Source organism: Pogoniulus pusillus, chromosome 11, assembly GCF_015220805.1.
Source record: "Pogoniulus pusillus isolate bPogPus1 chromosome 11, bPogPus1.pri, whole genome shotgun sequence".
NCBI classification, from domain to species: domain Eukaryota; kingdom Metazoa; phylum Chordata; class Aves; order Piciformes; family Lybiidae; genus Pogoniulus; species Pogoniulus pusillus.
In genome coordinates this window covers 13,856,084-13,876,606 of record NC_087274.1, presented here as the reverse complement: position 1 = coordinate 13,876,606, position 20,523 = coordinate 13,856,084, and the positions used below count along the sequence as shown (strand labels likewise).

General features: G+C 49.9%; 1 protein-coding gene across 3 annotated transcripts in view; it reads left to right on the top strand.

Moving 5' to 3' along the window:
- The first annotated feature begins 435 nt into the window (after positions 1 to 435).
- Positions 436 to 20,523, top strand: part of GAS7 (growth arrest specific 7) — a 110,957-nt gene continuing 90,869 nt past the window's right edge. For 2 of the 3 annotated variants that reach the window (XM_064151129.1, XM_064151128.1), the window contains exon 1: positions 439 to 686. In XM_064151129.1, coding sequence (XP_064007199.1) covers positions 504 to 686 — 183 coding nt within the window. In that variant the 5' untranslated portion in view covers positions 439 to 503. Of the gene's footprint in view, positions 687 to 20,523 lie in introns of all 3 variants that reach the window. The other variant, XM_064151130.1, reaches the window with a different exon arrangement.

Here is a 20,523-nt window from a genome sequence, read left to right as displayed (position 1 = left end):
CCCGTTTCCTCACACTGGCTCTGTCCCGTTCTGTCACACACGGTGCCCCGTTTCCTCACACTGGCTCTGTCCCGTTCTCTCACACACGGTGCCCCGTTTCCTCACACTAGCTCTGTCCCGTTCTCTCACACACGGTGCCATCCCGCACGGGCGATTCTCGTCCCTCCCCGGCCGCCTCTCCCCGCCTCTCGCCTCCTCTCTCCCCGCCGCATTCCCAGCCCCGCCTCTCCTCCGCCCCGAGTCGCGGTGCCCGTGGGCGCCCGGCGCCGGGCTGCTGCGCTCCCGCCGCGCCCCCGAAACCTAGCCAGGTCGAGCCGAGTCAGGCCGAGCCTAGGGGTGCCGAGCGCGGCCGCGCCGAGCAGGGCGGGCGAGGGGCGAGGCCAGAGCGGCCCCTCCCGCAGCCCTGCGCGCCGTGGGGCGGGCAGCGGCGCTCCGGGCGGGCGTGGAGGGGCCGGCGAAGCCGGGGCGGCTGCGGGCGGAGTGTGGCCGCGGCCCGCGGCAGGATGTCGGGCTCCCGCTGCCAGACGCTGTACCCCTTCTCCGGGGAGCGGCACCGGCAGGGGCTGCGCTTCGCCGCGGGGGAGCTGATCACGGTGCTGCAGGTGCCAGACGGCGGCTGGTGGGAAGGGCAGAAGGAGGATGGGCTGCGAGGATGGTTCCCGGCCAGCTACGTGCAGCTCCTGGAGGTAAGAGCGGGCCGGGGCCGCGCCGACCGGGCGGGCAGGGGGTGTGAGGAGAGAGGAGGAGGGAGCCGCTCGGCAGCCAAGGGAAGGAACGGGGCCGGGGGAAGGAAGGAGCCGTCCCGCAGCGCTCCGAGCCCGGTAGTCCCGGGGCTGACCCGCTGGCCGGTGATCGCGAATCCCTAGCGGCTGCAGACCGACGTGGCTCTCGTGGACCGGCCTCGGCATCGCTCTGTCCCGTGGCAGGGGCTCCGTCCGCCCAGGTACAGGGCAGCCAGAGAGAGAGAGCAGCCAGCCCGGCCCCGCTCCGGCAGCTGCCGCTGGTATCTTCAGCTGGAGCGGCAGGGTTCGGTTGTGTGGCTGCAGGACCCTCTGCACACTTCATGTCTTCACAGTTGTGAAACAGCAGCAGGAGGTAGTGGCTGAGGAGATGCAGCTCCTGCCAGCCATGCCTGTGGGCCAGATGCTAGCCAAGTGCCTCTCCCTCTCTCTCCCCTTTTCCTCATGTCTCCTTTTGCTGAACATCTCTTCGCTCGATGTTGTGGAAAATGTAACTCAGATATGTCCCTTCTGCAGCAGCACTTCCCCAGCTGCCTGGACACATTCTGCTGCTTGTGTGTGGCACTGTCCCAGAGCGCCCCAGCAGAGTTAGAATCAGTTTCCCAGACTCAAGGGTCATGGAGCTCCATCAAGTTGCTGAAGCTCTGTTAGCTTCAGTTATCTTAAGGGCCTTGACAGCCAAGGTAACAGTTGTATTCCCACCTCAGGACTGCCTGTGTCTGAACTTATTCATTACTTTCCTATGCAAACAAGACAGGGTAGAAGTGTAAAGTCTACAGTATACATCCACGAGGTGTGTACTCACAACCTCTGTTTTTCTGAAGGTGAAATCTGAAACATCTTGTGCTAAAACAAGAACCTGCCATGATCCTGCCAGTCCTTCTCTTGATGGCCATGCCTGATTGTCATTTGGAACTTAATTAACCTAGGATGTGGCTGTGCAATGGCCTTTTGAAGTAGTGCATGTGTGGTGTTTGGGCTAAAGTGGTTGGCAAGAGAATATTTCTCGGGTCAGCCTCTGTTTGTCCTCTGGGTTTCTAAGGGGAATCAGATGGTCTTCTTGCTCTACCTGCTTCAGCTTTTCAGTGCACAACCCCTGGGGAATCTGATGGCAGAAATCACAGCCCTGGGCAGAACTGGACCCACCAGATGTGTGCAGAGCAGCATTCTGTGAGCAAAGGTTCTGTGCAAAAGGATGTTTTACCTATAGATCTGGCATTGCCTTTTGGTTTCTCTAGACCAAAGGAAGTTACAAATATGTGATGTTTCCATTGAGCTTTTGTTTCTCTTCTTACCTGGAAAGACAGGAAAGCAGAAGCAAAATTTCCCCACTCAGTGCTCTAGGAGTGAGGCCAGGGACTTTTCTGTGCCACTGAAGCACTTGGCTTTTTTTTTGTTAGCTTAAGAATGTAGGAGTCCTTTTGTTTGTCAGTTTTGCCTCCTACATAATCATTTACTGAGAAACGTGAATGTTTGTGGTTTCACAAATTGCTAAATATTTACACATCCAAAGAAGAACTTAGGAATTGTTTGAGGCAAGATGTATCATGAAATGAGATAATCTCTGCTTGGTAGAGGCAGTGGGAAGTCGCTTCTGTGTACACAGTAATTTTGCTTTCTTGTCATCTCACTCTAGGAAACTCCTCTTTTCCTACTTAAGTCTGAGCAAGTTCCACTGTGCTCAGATCAATGCTTGCAGCCCCCAGGATGTGCCTTTCTGACCTTTGGCTCATGTACCACTGCAAGCAGACCAGTTGACCACACAGCCTGGCCTCTTTTCTCTCGAGCAAACCTTTGAGAAGGAAGATGGCAGGTGCTGAGTGATGTTCACTCTGGCACAGGTGCTCCTTTTCTCCAGAGGAGGTGCCTAACAAGGAGTACATGCCTGAGTTAATAAATATGTCAGTAACCAAATTAACCAAATGGATAGGATGTGTACTTGGCACACATTGTGGCAGGCTGAACATGTGAAAAGAAGAAAGTTCTGTGTGTGTCTCTCATGGCTCTGTGTAGGCAGCCTCTTTCCTGTTTGCGGGTATGCAGGTAGCTTACTCAGGCACCTGGTCTAACTGAAGGACGCCACAAAAGAATGACTTTCCCTTTCTGTCATCTGACCCAAGCCCCAGTCCAACCATGCTGACCCTGGAGCAGGTGCATAACCAGATGGGGCCACTTGGGCTGGCTTTGGGTGGATGTGGCCCTGCAGCTTTTGGTAAGGTTTGGTGTTGTGTTCTGAGCTGAATTTAACCACACACTGTTTATGGAAGAAGAAGATGCTATTCCTGCCCTCTGCCCTATTCTCACTTCCCCAATGCCAGTTCACTCCAGCAGCTACCTGTGCTTCTCTCTCTGGAACCTTGTACCTGACTGTCCGGAATGATGGCTGACTGCATTTTCTGACACAGCACTGACTGAACATGGCTCATGGCATTGTCCAAGGATGCCACGAGCCTGGCATATGCCAAGATGCATTCTTTCTCCTCACAGCAATACATGTCAGGTGGCTGGCTGTTATCAAAAGGAGATGGCCTTCTGAATTTAGTAACTCTTAAGTCTGCCTCACTGAGTATAGACAGGAAAGATGGATTTTCTCATGCAAGTTCATGTTTACCAACACTCTGACAGTGCTGCTGTAAAGTCTGCACTGAGTTTTGGTCCTGAGCTCAAAGAATGAATCAGGAAAGGTGTGAATGGCAGCAGCTGAGAGAGAACTTTTCCACCTTGGAGCAGTTTAGTGGTCTGTGGTGTGTTGGTTCCTGCTGGATGAAGGAAGAGCAGTGGCTGTTCTGGTGCTGTCTCTGGCTTGAGAGGAACTGTGCTGCACCCACTGCACCTGCTTCTCTTCACAGGCAGGCAGATCATCTGCATGCCACATGGCTCTATGTGGTTTGCCCAGGAGCTGAGGACATGACAGGTACTTCCTCCTCCTGTGCTCCCAGGGGGTGGTAGTGCTTGGCTCCTACACAGGGAGATAGGTGTCCATGGCTGGTAGGTCACCACAGCACATCTGAATGGCAAGTGTGGAGCTGGACAGTCTGAGAAAACTTCGAGTATGGCTTATGGGAAGTGAACTTTAGAGCTAGACATGAGTGTCCTGAGGGATTGCAGCCTTTGCCTTCTGAGTTCTCTTACAGCAAAAGTGGGTTTTCAACTCCTTCATCACAGAAGATCATGGAAAGGATCGAACCTGTAGCAAACATGGGACAAGAGAGACACAGGGAGGTAAAGAGGTAAAGGAGTTTGGCATCATTTGGTCTCTGGTCTTGTGACTGCTGCAAGCACACAATGTTAGAACAAAATAAAATGATGTCTGAATGTTCTGCTCAGGGCAGTGATGGAAACAATGAGAGATGGAGGTGGACTGTGGGAGTGTGTGGTAGGGATAAGCCAGAAACAAAATGTCTCTGTGAGCTCTGGAGAGGATCCAGTTGTCAGAGAGCAAAAGGGATAGCAGAAACGAAAAGACTACTGAAAGCAGAAAGCAAGGTGAGCAAGAGAGGGCATTAGCTCTGTGATGATGGGGTTCTAGATAGGATCTCTGAGACCAGGCTGGTTGGCAGCAGTCAGAAGGCTGCTGTGATTGTGCTCTCAGATTCAGAGTTTGAAGGGACCTCTGGTGTTCAGCTAGTCCAGCTTCCCTGGCCACATCTGGGCAGGGAGTACATGCAAAGATGAACTCTCCAGGACCTTTCTAGGCAATCAGAAGTCAGTGTGTGATTGTAGTCACTGTTCTTGTGTTTTGTTGCAGCTTGTACCCATTGCTCATCCATCCTTTCACTGGGTGTCACTGGCTCTGCTTTTCTTACTGCACCTCCCACAGCTCTTTATGCACATTGAAAACATCTCTCTTGAGCCTTTTTGTCTTGTTGCCAGACTGTCCCAGTTCTTTAAGAGTTTCCATGATAGGTGTTCCTAGCTCTTAATCATCATTGTGGCCCATTGATGGACTTCCTCCAGTTTGTCCTTGTTCTGAGAAGCTAAGTACAATTTCTTACACTCTTGTGCTCTGGAAGATGTGTTTATGGAAACACAGTCTCTAACAATCTATTGGCACCAGAGGAATCCAAAAGAGTGCCACAACACCCTTCTGCAGACTCAAGGGCTTGGGAGAGGAGGAATGTTGTTGCTTGTAATCCATATCCCCCTGAGTAGGTGCATCATCAGTTTCTACCTTCACCCCTCCTTTGGTGATGCTGACCACAAGACCTGGAAGTTGGGGTCTAGCAGCTGCATCTTCTGAGCATTTTCTGCCTCGTGCATACTTCTACATTTTTGCCTGATCTTTTGACTGTTTGAGCAGAGCCATGCAGGGAACCTCTGTACCAGACTATTGCAGTCCCAGGTTAAGCAATTGCTCTTCCCAGCCTGGTGCAAAGGGGAATGTGTGCCGACAGAGTGCCATGGTGGACTCAAGTATGGTTCAAATGGAATGTGGTATGTGAGGTATTTCTTAATAGCTGAGGGCAACAAAATGTTTCCTGCTCAGAGGCTAAGTGCCTCCTGACCCCACCTGCATGAGAGATGCTTGAGGTGATGATATGTATAGAATGGTATATAAAGCTCTAGACCTGAGAGCAGCTTAGGACAGGTCTCAGGTTTATCACAACCTTTATGGTGCAGGGCAGCACAGATGTCAAGTGGGTAAGGTGATGACAGAACTCTAGGGTATGTACTCCAGGAGATGCTCTTTGTGACCCTCAAGAAACACTGTCTACCTTTTTCTGAGGAGTGGTCTGCAGAGGGGTGGGGAGATGTGGATGTGTCATTCAGCCCTGCACACAGGCAGTTTGTTTAAAATCTATTTTGGGCATTGCTTTTGTATTTGTGGTTAGCAGGCAAGCACTTATATAAGCAGCAGCATATGCAAATCTGCTGAAAATTGTCAGCACTTTTTATAGCTTCAGTCATCCCACAGCTGTAAGTCTCTGTATGAAGCACAGTGTGTGCTTCCAGCAGGGATGAAGATGGGGAGGTGGCTCTGGAATCTGACTGAGCAAGCTGGACTGAGTGGGACTGAGAGCTCATCTTGCCTGCACTTTCACAGCTTGATTTACTGGAACGGGGAGGCAGTGTGGCGCGCAAGCACTGTGCACATGGGGCACGTGCAGGCACCCAGCAGTGTGGAACATTCACAGAAGCACAGAGTGTCAGGGGCTGGAAGGGATCTCCAAAGCTCATCCAGTCCAACTCCCCTGCCAGAGCAGGATCACCTAGAGCAGGTCATACAGGAACGCGTCCAGGCAGGTTTTGAATATCTCCAGAGAGGGAGACTCCACAACCCCCCTGGGCAGCCTGTTCCACTGTTCTGTCACCCTCACAGGGAAACAAATTCCCCCTCATGTTTAAATGAAACTTCCTATGCCTCACCTTCCACCCATTGCCCCTTGTCCTGTCACCAGCATCACTCAGCAGAGCCTGGCTCCAGCCTCCTGCCACTCACCTTTACATATTTATACACACTGATGAGGTCACCTCTCAGTTTTCTCTTCTCCAAGCAGCAAAGCCCCAGCTCCTTTAATGTCTCTTTATAAGAGAGATGTTCCATTCCCTTCAGCATCTTTGTGGCTATGTACTGGACTCTCTCAAGCAGTTCCATGTCCCTCTTGAACAGAGGGGCCCAGAACTGGGCCTTCCACTGCTGTGTAATACTAGGGAGAGTAACTCATCTCACCTAACCCAAGTGGCAGCACCTGCCACATGGACCTTGAAACCTTCAGACATTTGAGCCTGGAGGCTGAGGAACACTGAGCTGCAGGAGGCATGGCATGAACTGCTTCATTCTTTGTGCCCAGGTAGACAGAACGAAAAAAGGATGAAAGGAATCCATGGAAATGCTAATGCCTCTAATTTATTTTGTAATAGCAGAGAATATGTAGAGGATTTTTGTGCCAAACTGTATCTTGTAAGCTGATAAGATCCAAGGAGACAGTGTGCATAAAGGGAAAATAGAAGCTGCCAGCTGATGAGCAAGGAAAGTTCCATTTCATAACAGAACTCAACTTCTGAACATTTGTATGAAACTGTGGTGATGAAATCCCTGTTTTCATGTTAGTGATGGAGTGTTTTTCACATTAGTGGTGGGGCCAAGATAAGCCCCAGACCAGTTCATCAAAAAATACCTGGGAGTGAACATTCTGTAGCCCATGCTGTGCTGTGTGCTATTGCAGCAAAGAAGCTGCTGTCTGCTATCATGGGAGCTACAACATCCACACTACACACTTGGAAGAGAGGAGAGGCTGGCACCTGTGGCAGCAGGACCTTTCCTGATGGCTGTACAAAGAAGGTTGTGTATGGAGGGTGCCTGGCTGGCTATGAGTACCTGAGACCTGGGCTCTTTGTATCTGGCGCTGATACCTTCTGCATGCAGCAATGGTGCTTTGTTTTCTACATCCTTGGAGTTTGTTATCTCACATCCTCCTGTTCTTCCAACTTCACACTCAAAAATGAAGAGCACCAAGGACTGAGGGGATATGTAGTACAGCTGTGTCGTACTACTGCTTTCTCTAAAGATGCCCTGGGGAGCAGGTGCTACTTCAGGATGCAGTCTGATGTGATGGGAGAGGAGTCTGGGCATTAATCCAGTGTGATAAGGCTGTGGGTGCTGATCCCTTCTGTGGTTTCTAAGAGACTAGGGAGTGTGCTCAGGAAACCTGTAGGTTGCTCAGCTGCTGATGCCACAAGCTTAGCAGTTAAGCTACTCGGCTGAGCAACTGCCAGGCTAGAACTGGTGCCCCCATCTCCTGTCGACCCAGCCCAGGGGTGGCTGTAGGTATTCTGGCTCCTCCGCTGCCACTGGGGGTGAGCAGCAACCATAGCTGAAGAGGGGATGGCATCTCCTGGTGCAGGATGATGTTGGTTTCCCTGGTGCAGGGAGGACTCCCTGTGGTTGGTAAGGCTGTGGGTGGAGGCTGCAGTGGGTGTTGTCTCAATGGGAAGGCCTCAGTGCTCACAGCTGCTGAGGCTGGTCTGCTTTGCATGATCCAACAGCAAACCTCCGTCCAGAGTGGGATGTTTGCAGGATCGGAGTGACAGTGAGAATTGTGTGGTACTGCTGTGCAGTTCAGTTTCAAGACGTTGTTTCTGCATCTGTATCTTTTCAGACATAGAAAGCCCACTGACTTTTCTGGCAAATGTGAACAAAACTGAACAATCTGTTTTCTCATATTGAGAGGCTGAGGAAATTACATTTTGTTGCCAGAAGATCACTTTCTGATCAAGGTTTCTGAAGGGTTTTAAAGCCCTGTGAGAATGTGAGGAGATGTGATGCTGCAGCTCAGTCCCTTGCTCTAAAGTGTGCCAGCTGTCATGGATCTGGTGTTAGTTGTCTAGGACTGTTGAAGTAAGAGGTAGAATTCAAGAACTGAGTGGTATGATAAATACAAAAGATCTGTGAAAGGAGAGTTCATACTGATGGGAATGGCTTCTGTCCTCTGCACAAGCATGGGTTCATGAATGCAGCACCACACAATCACAGAATACATCCAGTTGGAAGAGACCTCAAAAGCCATCCAGTTCAGCTCTTGACCCAGCACTGAAGGGTCAACACCAAACCATGTCCCTAAGTGCAGAAACACATCCAGGGATGGTGACTCCAGCACTACCCTGGGCAGCCTGTGACAATGTTTAAGAACCTTTTCAGTGCAGAAATATTTCCTGCTATGAAGTCTTAACCTCCTCTGGTGCAGCTTGAAACGATTTCCTCTGGTTTTGTCCCTAGCCACCAAGGAGCAGAAGCTGCTCCTCACTCCACCCTCCCTGCAGGGAGCTGCAGAGAGCAATGAGGTCTGTGCTCAGCTTCCTCCTCTTCAGCCTGAAAACCTCCAACTCCCTCAGCCCCTGCTTATAGCCCAGGCTCTTCTTCAGCCTCTGGACATGCTCCAGCCCCTCAATGTCCTTCCTGCAGTGAGGGGCCCAGATCTGAACACAGGACTTGAGCTGTGGCCTCACCAGTGCTGTGCACAGGGGGATGATCACCTCCTGTGCCCGCTGGCCACAGTGTTTCTAACCCAAGCCAGGATGCCATTGTCCTTCTTGTCCACCTGGGCACTGCTGGCTCATGTTCAGTCACTGTCAGCCAATACCCCCATGTCCCAAGCTGCAGCTTTCCAACCATACATCTCCAAATCCGTAGCTTGCTGTGGGGCTGTTGTGACGAGGTTGAGAACCTGGCACTTGGCCTTGTTGAACTTCATACAATTAGCCTTAGCCTATGGATCTGAGCAGTAGCATGTGGCCTTGCAGAAATTTCACAGGACAGAGCTCTGTAAGGCGTTCTTTATCCTTAGCTACAAGATGAAAACTGGAGGTTTTGTCTGGAAAGTCCTGGTTCTGCTCGTGGGTGATAAAGAGACTCTAAAAATGGTCTCCGAGGAGATGCCAGCCTTGTAGGTGTTAAGGATTAAACGAGCCACCTCGCACTTGTGCATCAAAGGTGGGGACACAGCTCAGAACAAAAGTGCAGATCAGTTAAAGGCTCACCTGAAGATCTCTCAGTTCCCCTCTCTTCTGGGCTCTGAATGGAGCATGCATCCCATGGACAGCCATCAGAGTGATTCCTGCAGTGGTAGTCGTGGGGTACTCTGAAGTAGACTTACTTCTCACCTTGGCCACAAAATGCACCCCTGGCCTCAAGTGTGGCACAGCAAGCCACAGGCACTGGCTGCAGCACATGGTGCTTTGTGCTGAACGTAGAGTAAAAAACACAGGGTAGCAATGATGAGGAGATGCCAGGTATTCAGTGTGTTCTAAAAAAGGGCTCTTTTGTGATGTTCAAAATAAAAAAAAATAGCTCTGAAACCAAGAGGAGAAGATTCTGGCAGTGTTGGAGGGGTTTGGTTTCCTCTGCTTATTTCATTTTTCCCTGCGATAACAAATGACCAGGTGGAATTAACTTGTCACTTAAATAATCAGAGCAAACTCCTGTGATTCCTTACCTCCCATGGTTGCTTTTGCCCCACAGAGCACATTAGCAGTTGTGCACACTGGTTCTGCATTACCAGAGTGTTAAGTGTATGCTCAGCACTTGGCTAGCAGTGTTTGCCTGACTGCTGACACCAAGTGCATCCCCAAAGACAGGACATTCTTCTGTTCTGGGCAAGTCACACAGGAAGGTGCAAGCAAGTACATGCTGCTGCAGGTAGTCTCTGTCTTTGGACTGTTGGGATTGTTTTTGCTGCTGCCAGGCCTCAACTCAGGGCAGCAAGGGTGGCATTTGTTACATTGGGAGCGTTCATTTAATGGCAGGACAGGGGGCAATGGGTAGAAGTTGAGGCATAGGAAGTTTCATGTAAACACGAGGAGGATTTTTTTCCCTGTGAGGGTGACAGAACGCTGGAACAGGCTGCCCAGGGGGGTTGTGGAGTCTCCCTCTCTGGAGATATTCAAAACTCACCTCTATGTGTTCCTGTGTGATCTGCTGTAGGTGATCCTGCTCTGTCAGGGGAGTTGGACTGGGTGAGCTTTGGAGGTCCCTTCACATTCTGTGATTCTCTTATTCTGTGATCCTGTTCTTGCCACAGGCAGGGCACAGGCAGCATGGCAGCAGCAGCACTAGTGTGTTTTGGGCTGTCTGACATGACACCCAGATTTTTCTTTTTGATGCTTCCAGGGAGCACCTGTTCTGTGCAGCTCCTCCAGAGCCCAGGCTCAGGGATGTGCCTCCCTTGCTGCCAGTGCATGGAGGGTTTGATGGGAGGCTTCCAAAGGCTTGGGCTGTGCTGTAGTGGCTGCTTTCTGCTGTGCACAGGTGCAGTAACCCTGCATGGCTCCACACCTGCAGACAGGGAAGGAGGGCTTGGGAAAATCTGAGAAGAGTGAGGGGAGATGGCATCAGTGCTTACAAATACTTCAGGAGTGGGTGTCAGGAGGATGAGGGCAGCCTTTTCTCACTGGTGCCCAGCAACAGGAACGAGGGGTGATAGGCACAAAGCTGAACACAGGGAGTTCAACCTAAGCATGAGGAGAAAACTTATTTACTTTGAGGGTGGCAGAGCACTGGAACAGGCTGCCCAGTGAGGTGATGAAGTCATTCAAAGCCCACCTGGATGCCCTTCTGTACAGCCTGCCCCAGGTGAACCTGCTCTGGAACCTGATTTCCAACAGAGCCCTCCCCACCACCAGTGTGCCACTCTGTGGTTCTGTTAGTGTGCAACTGAAGGCAGCAGTTTGTTCAGCCACTCTTAGTCAAGAAGAGAGTTCTCCAACAAGCGTTTGGCTTAAAGTATGCTGTAGAGCAGTTGGAATTTTTTATGTCACACTACCCTGTGAAACATTACCTATTAAGAGGACCTGTGTAAAGGGCTGGAATGTGACAGGAAGCCTGGACTACGAGCTCAGCAGATTGACTGAGCCCATGCAGGAAGGGCAGTGCCAGCCAGAGCCCCTGGCATGTCTGTCATGCCAGCAGGAGGGCACTTGTGCTCGAAGTGGGAAACAGGCTGCACTCCATGGGATGGAGACTGTGTCCCCTGGCTGCCGTGCTGCTTTCTGTGTACGCACTGTCCTGGCAAGCTCACCTTTTACAGGTGGCTGTAACAGCAGAGAATGGTTTTCTGCTGGTGCTACTAATCCATTTTTCCACACGAGCCTGGCAGTTTGGCTTTTGCATGAGCCTCCTGTTTGCGGCTGGCTCCTTCGCTGGCACATTCCAGGAGGATGCTTTGAGTTGCTCAGGAGCTGCCATTCTGCTTTTGGTAGAGCAGCACATCTAGCAGTGGAACAGGCCAAGGTCTCTTCAAATAGATCCTTTTCAGTATTGGTGAGCAGTCTCCACAGGACTCAGTGGTTGGTAAGGGCTACTTTGGAGTGAATTTATGCTGGCTGACAAGTGACTTTGGTCACTGATCTTTGAACCTCTAGACAAGTGGAAGTTTTCTAGGCCAGGCTGGATGGAGCTTGGAGCAGCCTGACCTAGTGTGAGGTGTCCCTGCCCATGGCAGAGGAGTTGGAGGTAGATGATCCTCGAGGACCCTTCCAGCCCTGACGATTGTATGATTCTGTGATTCTAAGTGCAAAGGTTGGAAATCTTTGGCATCGTTTGAGAAACATCTGGCACCTCTTCTGACATCCATGGTTGATAAGAGTCCTGTGCAGGCTGTTCTTGAGCCACAAATATTCTCCCTGTGGTGCTGGCTGCAGAAGCACTGTTGTCTTCCAGTGTTGGCCTAAGCACCAAGTTTGTTTACTGACGAGGTATCTCAGGGCTTCCCGAGCTCTGTGGCAGCTTGCAACAGCCCTCAGCACCTCTCTGCAGCTCCAGTCTGCAGGATGTGTGCTAGGAACAAAACAATTTCAACGTTGACTCTTTCATCCCTCTTGATGAGTTCTGTGCCTCTCTTCCACTCTCTCAGTTGGTCTTCCTTGGAGGAAAAATAAAGCTCAGCAAAAGGTAATTAAACGTAAAAAGTCGTGTGAAGACCCCAGATGCTTCTGTCTCACCTGGGATTGTGTTTAGCATGCAGAAGGGGATCTTATTGGTGGTTATAGATAGCTGAAGAAGGGTCCAGGCTCTTTAGAGTGGTGCACAGTGACAGGACAAGCAGCAATGGACACAAACTGGAACCCAGGAAGTTCCACCTCAATATGAGGAAATACTTCTTTGGTATGACGGTGCTGGAGCCCACGAGCAGAAGTTGTGGAGTCTTCTTCTCTGGAGACTTTCAAGGCCTATCTGGATGTGTTCCTGTGTGACCTACTGTGGGTAATCCAGCTCTGGCAAGGGAGCTGGACTTGATGATCTCCAGAGGGTCCCTTCTAGCCTGTAGCATTCTGTGATTCTCTGATGCTAGGGCAATCAGGGCAGGGGCAGTGCTGCAAGGCTTTCACGTGTGACAGAGAGAGAAAGCAGGAGCTGGCTCAGGGCTGGATATGTTGTCACTCATAGCCTTTGAAATGCTCTCTGACACTCAGCCAGTCCAGGAATGGATAAAAGGGAGAAAGGTGTGAGAGTGAGGAGGGTGCAGAGGCACATCACAAGATAATTAAAATCCTCATTTAATTTCCCTGTGTTTGCCCATGTCTTTTACTTGGAAACCCTATGAAATCATCCTTAATGTTCAGAGGCAGATCATGGCCCTTCCCCAGCATCTCCACATCCCTGCTGTAACAGGGGCTCCAGAACTGGATGCAGTACTGTAGTACTCCAAGATGTCAGCACTCCCAGGAGTACCTGACACACACACTGATGCTGCCATCGTGGCTGCAATATTGCTGTTGAGTGTACTCTGGCACTCTGGTTTTTTTTTTCCCTATGCTAGTCTAGAAGCACTTTCAGAATGTTCTTTCAAAATGGCTGACAGGATCTGCTTTGTCTTCCTAATCCTGTCTAATTCACTTATTTAGCACTTTAGTCATGTTTCCTGAACCAAAGCCCACGTTGCTGTGTGCCCGCTGCTCCTCCTTAGCCATGTACCACAAAGCTGGACCTACCATGACAGGCTGGTGTGTGGCAAGAGCAGGTTCAGCTGCTGCAGAAGTGAGGATTGGTCAGAGGGGAGGCACCATCAAGAGCTGGCAAGGTTTTGGTAGTAGAGATGTATGGAGGAGTTTGGAGGAGGAAGAAGATTTGGATCTACTGAAGGTCTATAAATAGCTGAGAGCTGGGGGTCAGGAAGGAAAGGACAGGGACAGTCTCTGCCCACTTGTACCCTGGGGCAGGACAAGATGTAATGGATGGAAACTACAGCACAGGAAGTTCCACCTCGGCACAAGGAAGAACTTTTTGACTGTAAGGGTCCCAGAGCACTGGCACAGGCTGCCCAAATAGGTTATGGAGTGTCCTTTGAAGACTTTCAAGGCCTGCCTGTCTGGATGTGTTCCTGTGCGACCTGAGCTAGATTGTATGATCCTGCTCTGGCAGCAGAATTGGACTGGAAGATCTGCAAAGGTCCCTTCCAACCCCTAACATCCTGTGATCCCATGATCCTGAGCTTGCAAGGGGTGACAGAGAATGAAAAATTCCTGCAGTTTGGATTCAGTACTGGTATGGCAAATTGCCTGCAGGCATTGTACAGAAGAGGAATTACATTTCCAAGGAGTGGGCAAATGCTGAGCTCAGAAAGGAATGAGCAGACACTGGGCTGCTGGGTGCTGTGTGCTTTGCAGTCCCAGAGAAGTGTGTATTGTCTGCAACTTTCAGTTAAAAATCCTGCTGAGGGCTGTGTGTGTAGCACATGGCTGAGCAGTTCCAGCCCTGCCCATGGAATGAGCTGCCTGAGCAGCAGATTTGCTTCTCCTGTGCCAGCTGCTACATAATAGGACTAATTCATTACCCAAGGCCAAGTAATCACTCTCAATAGCAAGATTTAGAGGAGAGCCTGTGACTTGTCTCATTGAGATGTGAACTGCTGATTTGCTAATCAGCAAACTGATAACTGGCACCAAATGAAGCATGGCATTGAGCCTCAGTCTGATATGGGATGTGGAACTTCAGGTATTTCCAAACAGAAATGATGTTGAAGTTATCTGTGAATCTCTTCTGGAAGGTAAAGTTGAAATGGAACTGTGTCAGTGAGCCTCTGTGCTCAGCTCCTGTCTCAGCTGCATTGCGCCAGGTCTTGCTGGACTCCACCACTTCTGCCCGCTCCTCTGCTCTTGGGGAGCACAATTTACCAAGTCTGAGTATGGATCTTTGGTGGAGGACAAAGCCAGAGACGTGATGGTGGGCTCCAGCTGAATGCAGGGATGGGGCCGTGGCAAATTCTTCTGATGTGCATCTTGCTGACTGTGCAGGAGGTGGTGAGGAGGAGAGCTGCTGCACTTCCTAGCGCAGTGTGGTCACTGGGGCTGGTGCTTTGTGCTGTCCAGTGTGCACCAAGCAGGATGCTGCCTGTCCCATCACTGCATCAGGTAGGGCATCTTCCAGCATAGCTCTGCTTAATGATCCCCTGCTGCTGCAGCAGCACTACAGGTTATCTTCTGGCCACACTGGAGCTCCAAGGACAGGTAACTCCCAGATAAAGACCACCAGTCCTAAGCAGCATATGAAAAAGGAAAGAGACTGAGGGCTGGTGCCCTCTCTGTGAAGCAAAGAGCTGAATGCTACAACTCCAGCTGCATGTTTTACTGGATTGGGTTGGAGAAGCTGATCACAGAGCTCCACCCAGTGATGCCCAGCAAGTTCTTTATACAGCAGCCTTATAGGTTGGCACTACTCATTGTGTGCACCCAAGGGAGGACCCCTACAGTCTGATCTGGGATGTACAGGAACTGTCACCTCCCTCATGACTGTGACCCAGTGTTCCCTTTCCCGAGGAGGCTGCATGTCCAGGCCAACAGCTGCTCTACCTGTATGTTCTGGGCTGAGAGGCAACCAAGTGCAGATCATTTCAGATACAAAAATCACCTCACAAAATCATTTGCACAGATGTCACACAGGAAGCTGGCCACATCTTGGCACTCCGGGGCTGGCAGGCTGCTGGGCTGCCTGCTGCTGGGTTGCATGGAGAACTGGGCTGGGCTGGCCTGCTCTTCTTGGAAAGGACTCTTCTTCACCATTCTCCTTTCGCTTGACCTCAGTGGACTTTGCATTAGGCTCAGAGTCTCAGCAGCTGATGGGTCTCATCCCTTCCTCTGAGCTGACTATGAACAGGTTTGTTCTTATTCTTTCATCATTTCAGCAGAACTGGGGGAGCTGGTGTTGAGCAGAAGGTACTGGTGCTGAGCAGAGGGGCCAGCCCAATGCCCTGCACTGGGTCTGCAAAGCATCATCTCTTGGACCCTGCACTTGCAGCTGAAATGTGGTGATTTTGTAACAGAATGAATGAAGTTGGCTGAAGTTCTGGAGTGGGTGGTGCTGGAGAAGCTGTGGATCTCTGGGAATGGCTTTTTTGTGGCTCTAGAATCAGTTTTGCATTCAGTTTTGGCATCTCATTACAAGAAGAATGTGGAGGTGCTGGAGCCAGTGCAGAGGAGGGCAAGAAAGCTGGGGAAGGGCCTGGGGAATAAATCTGATGAAGAGCGACTGAGGGAACGGAGGATGGTTAGTGTGAAGCAGAGAAGGCTGTGGGCAGACCTCATTGCTGTCTACAGCTACCTGAAAGGAGCTTGTGGAGAGGTTGGTGCTGGTCCCTGCGCACAGGTAAATAGTGATAGAACAAGAGGGAATGGCCTCAAGATGCCACTAGGTAGATTTACACTGGACATTAGGAAACATTTCACGGCAAGAGTGGTCAGGCACTGGAATGAGCTGCTCAGGGAGGTGGTGGAGTCACCAACCCTGGCTGTGTTTAAAAGTCATTTGGATGTGACGCTTAAGGATATGGCTTAGGGTGAACTTTGTAGAGTAGGGCTAATGGTTGGACTTGATGATCCTGAGGGTCTTTTCCAACTAGAATGTTTCTGTGATTCTGTGACTGCTTGGTTTGGATGCAACAACTGTGTCTCTGCCTGTAAGGGAGGGCAGAGAGCAAGTGTCATGGTTCTTCATTGTCTCTTTGTGGCATGCAGCTTGAAGGACAGATGTCATAGAATCATAGAATGGTCTGGGTTGGAAGGGATCTCCAAACCTCATACAGTGCAACCCTGCTGCAATCAGCAGGGACATCTTCCACTATGTCAGGTTGCCCAGAGCCCTATCAAGCCTCAGCTTGAACATCTCCGGGGCTGGGGCCTCAATTTCCTCCCTAGGCAACCTGTCCTTGAGCTTCTTCAGGCTTGAAATGTGATGCAGCTAAAATACTTATTGCCACTTTCATTTTAACAAATAAGCTTACATCTTGGCCTTCAGTAGAGCCTTTACCTCCAAGATGACTTCTTCTGCCCCATGGGCAGTGGCAGGTGTCTTTCTCTGCCATGTAATATGTGACTGCCTCACTTGCCTCACCAGAATAATTCTGAGTAACAGAATCGAGCTGTTGATCTTTACAATGCAGGACACATTTTTTTTCCTTTCTCCTTTCTTTATGATGTTGTCTTCCTCGACAGCTTTCACATTTTATTCTGAAGGTGAGACATTTATTTATAAATAAATTGAATAGATGCATTTATAAATTCTTTGGTATTGACTCATTTCCTCTTCTCTCTGCTGGGCTTCAGCACCTGCAGCAGGAAGGACTCCAGTAATAGGAAGGCAATATCTTCAGTCAAAGGACTTAAATATATCACCCCAGAAAAGAGCAAGTCAGATCTGAAAGGTGTTCCTGTAACACTAGTTTTGATCTCAGCCCTGCTTCCTGCCTAAAGACTTCTTCAGTGGAGATCAAGAAATGTCACATTCATTACTTTTGCTCAGAGCATGCTGAGAAAATGGATTTGAGCTCCAGAGATTGTTTCTCTTGTGAGCATGAGCATGGGCAGCCATGAGTAACAGCAGAGTTGCAGTTCTCACACATTTTAAGATGATATTATTCTGAAGACCAAAAATGTTTGATGTGTTGCCATGGTGTAGTAGCATATGATTAATTAAACTCAGACCCAGTATGTGCAAGATGACTGCTAGAATTGGGCCAAACCCAGGATTCCCTCCCAGATTTCCCTCAGACAGAGCAGGTTCTGCGTTTTTTTCCCGTGATGAGATCCTGCAGCTGTGCAGGATTCACCTCTTGTAACCAACTTTTCTCCTATCATCCACTCAGGTACAGGAACTTGGGATGGGCAACACAGAGTTGCTGTGGCAGGAGCACCACTGCTCTGTTGACACCCACTGAAGCATCAGTGAAAATGGTGCCCAGAACTTCACTGAAGCAGCAGTGAAAATGGCAGTGTTCTGTGGGCACTGCCCAGGAGGAAGCACACACACAGGTGTCACAGAGAGGCAGCTCCTGCTGAGCCTATCTGGAAGCTTTTGCTGTCCCAGTTCAGCGACAGGCACAGCAACATCTAGGGTAACATGAAAGATGTTCTAGGCTGTGACAGGGGAAGACCTATGGTGAGGGTGTAGGCTGTGACAGGGGAAGACCTATGGTGAGGGTGGAGAGATGACCTGGTCTGGCCTCCCTTTCAGTCATTCCCTGCCACTTTAATCCCATCTGCATTCAGCAGCAATCCCATGATGACCCTGCTGAACCTCCATCTTTAAACTGGTCCAGTTCTCAGCAGCAGGATCCTTGCTGTTTTGCTGGGCTGGCTTCTTTGCTGGCTGAGCTCACAGGGCCACGAAGTACTAGAGCCCTTCAGAGAGAATGTCAAGAGTGGGGACGGGAGTGGATTCCTGCTGTGAGCCAGTGTTTTATTTACCCTGTGATTGTGATCTCCAGGGATGCTGAACATGTCCCTTGCCTCTCTGGAGCTGGTGTGGCTGTCAGGAAGCACACAGATCTCAAGGTGTTACAGGTGGTACCAGGGCCAGACCTCCAGCTGGTCACTAGCATGTAGGTGTTCAAGCAGGTCATCTCCACCATCTCAGGCAGGCATCCAGCCGTTTTGGACAGACACTGGTTTCTTCTAAGAGAACTGCAGTTGGGTTATGCTTAGCAGGAGCTGCCCCACAGATGTCATGGAGAGAAGTTGCACTTTTCAGGAGGGAAGTGGTGCAGCCAGTGAGGAACCCTGAGCAGGGCAAGCTCCTGACAGAGGGTACCTCTTAGAAGTGTGGATTTGGGATACTTTACAGAGGCTGTTTCCATGACTCCTAGATTAGCTGTCCCAAAACTTGTGCTGCAGTGCTTCTCTGTTTTTAATGCTTTCCACAGGGTAGCAGATTGTTACTAGGAAACTTCTGACTGTTTATTTTTACATCAAGTCTGGATTAAAAATAGAATTCTACCTTTTTCACCAAAACACATGGATTAAAAATCCCATGGCCTTAAAAATCTCTAAAAATCCGAATTAGTGGGATATAATTGGCACACTCATCAGGGCTTCCCTGCTTTGCTTCGGTTTAGGTTGCTTTGCAGCTTCAGGCTTCAGAATATCTCTGCTGCAGATACTGCTGTGGTTCACGTGCAAAAGTTCACAGTGATTCATGCCTAGGAATTATTCCTTTGTGCCCTTTTGAGGTGATGATGTCCAGGCAATGATACATGAGACTGGAGAAAGGTGGTGTGCGAGTACAGGGTGCAGGGTGACACCTTGGCTGGGCTGCTGGGCTGGAGTGGGCTAGGCAGCTCCATATTTCAGCCTCTCACACAAACCCTCAGATGTTGCAAGCATGTGTGTGCTGCAGTGCCTAGGGGCTTTGGCAGGGACCACTCAGCCCAACGCACTTAGCGGGAGTCCAAGGTCACTGCTCTGAAGAAGCCTCTGAGAATACAGCACAGGCTTGGGTCTGCCATCCTGTCAACTTCCAGCTGATTTTTACCAGGTCTTTTCAAAAACAGTGACCTTGTGTGTTTGTCATTCAAGCACATTAGTCCTTACTGACATTTGTGAAGGCCTCTTTGGCTCTGTGTTTCAGAACAGGTTGGAAATGTCCTCTTGGATTTGTCGTAGAATCACAGAATGGTTTAGGGTGGAAGGGACCTCAAAGCTCATACATTTCCAACCCCCTGCTGTAGGCAGGGACACCTCCCACTAGAACAGGTCACTTAAGGCCTCATCCAACCTGGCCTTGAACACCTCCAGGGAGGTTGTGGATCACAGAATGTGATCTCGTTCTGTGCTCCACAACCTCCCTGGGTAACCTGTGCCAGTTTTTCACCACCCTCACTGGAAAGAACTTCTTCCTAACATCCAGTTTAAATCTCCCCTCTGCCAGTTTAAACCCATTACTCCTCATCCTGTCACTACAAGACCTTGCAAACAGTCACTCTCCAGCCCTCCTGTAGCCCCCTTCAGATACTGGAAGGCCACTCCAAGGTCTCCTCAAAGCCCTCTCTTCTCCAGGCTGAAGACCCCCAACTCTCACAGTCTGCCTTCATTGTATGGATGGAGAATTGTCTGAATGCTCAGAGAGGTGGGCAATGACCAGAACTCAGCTGAGGTCTTCCACAGCCTTTTGAAAACAGCCTGGTTTGTGTGTCACAGCATCACAGCATTAACCAGGTTGGGAAAGACCTCTGAGGTCATGGAGTCCAACCTATCACCTAACCCTTCTAATTAACTAAACCATGGCACCAAGTGCCTCATCCAGCCTCCTTTTAAACACCTCCAGGGATAGTGACTCCATCACCTCCCCATGTCTGCAGGGTTTGGTTAATAGTAGTTGAATGGCTTCTTTCTATTTGATCTTAAATACCAGGATCAAAGAGAGTCAAAACAATGGTAGCCAGGGCCTTATTCCCAACAGCTGCCAGTCCAACCATTGCTCATAGACTCATAAAATCATTTTGGTTGGAAGAGACCACAGAATCCAACCATAGTCATGGCTCTGACAGCTGAGTCCCTTACTCTCAGAAGAAATTCCCTCCCCCCCCCCAGAGGACTGAGATGAAGCAGATTTAAGCAAGGTTTTCACTAACGACAGAACTCCAGCAGCAGAGGCCTTTGGAAGAAAATTCTTTGTGATAATATTATTGAAGGTTGCATTGTGGGTGCCAGCAGAAACACTACAAAGGCCCCACCCCAATTCTTTCAGCTTCAAGTGTTGACCTTCTCTAAATAGCATTTTCTCACATTAGGGTTTGTTTTCTTTTTAATGCATGATATCATGCTTTAAATAACATTTCCATTTTCATGTCAAGCTCGTCTATTCCAAGCCACCTCAGGGAGTGTTAGCATAGTGTGATCTTTGACAACAACTACCCACGTTACATCCATGGATCTCATACTACAGTTGTAGGCTCACTCCTCTGCTCCCTGAAAGGCTCAATAATTCCTACCTAATTTCTTCTTCATCTGCTCTTTTCTTAAGGAAGTCCAAGCTGCCATGACTTCTATATCTCCTCAATTCCCAACATTCCTTCCTGCA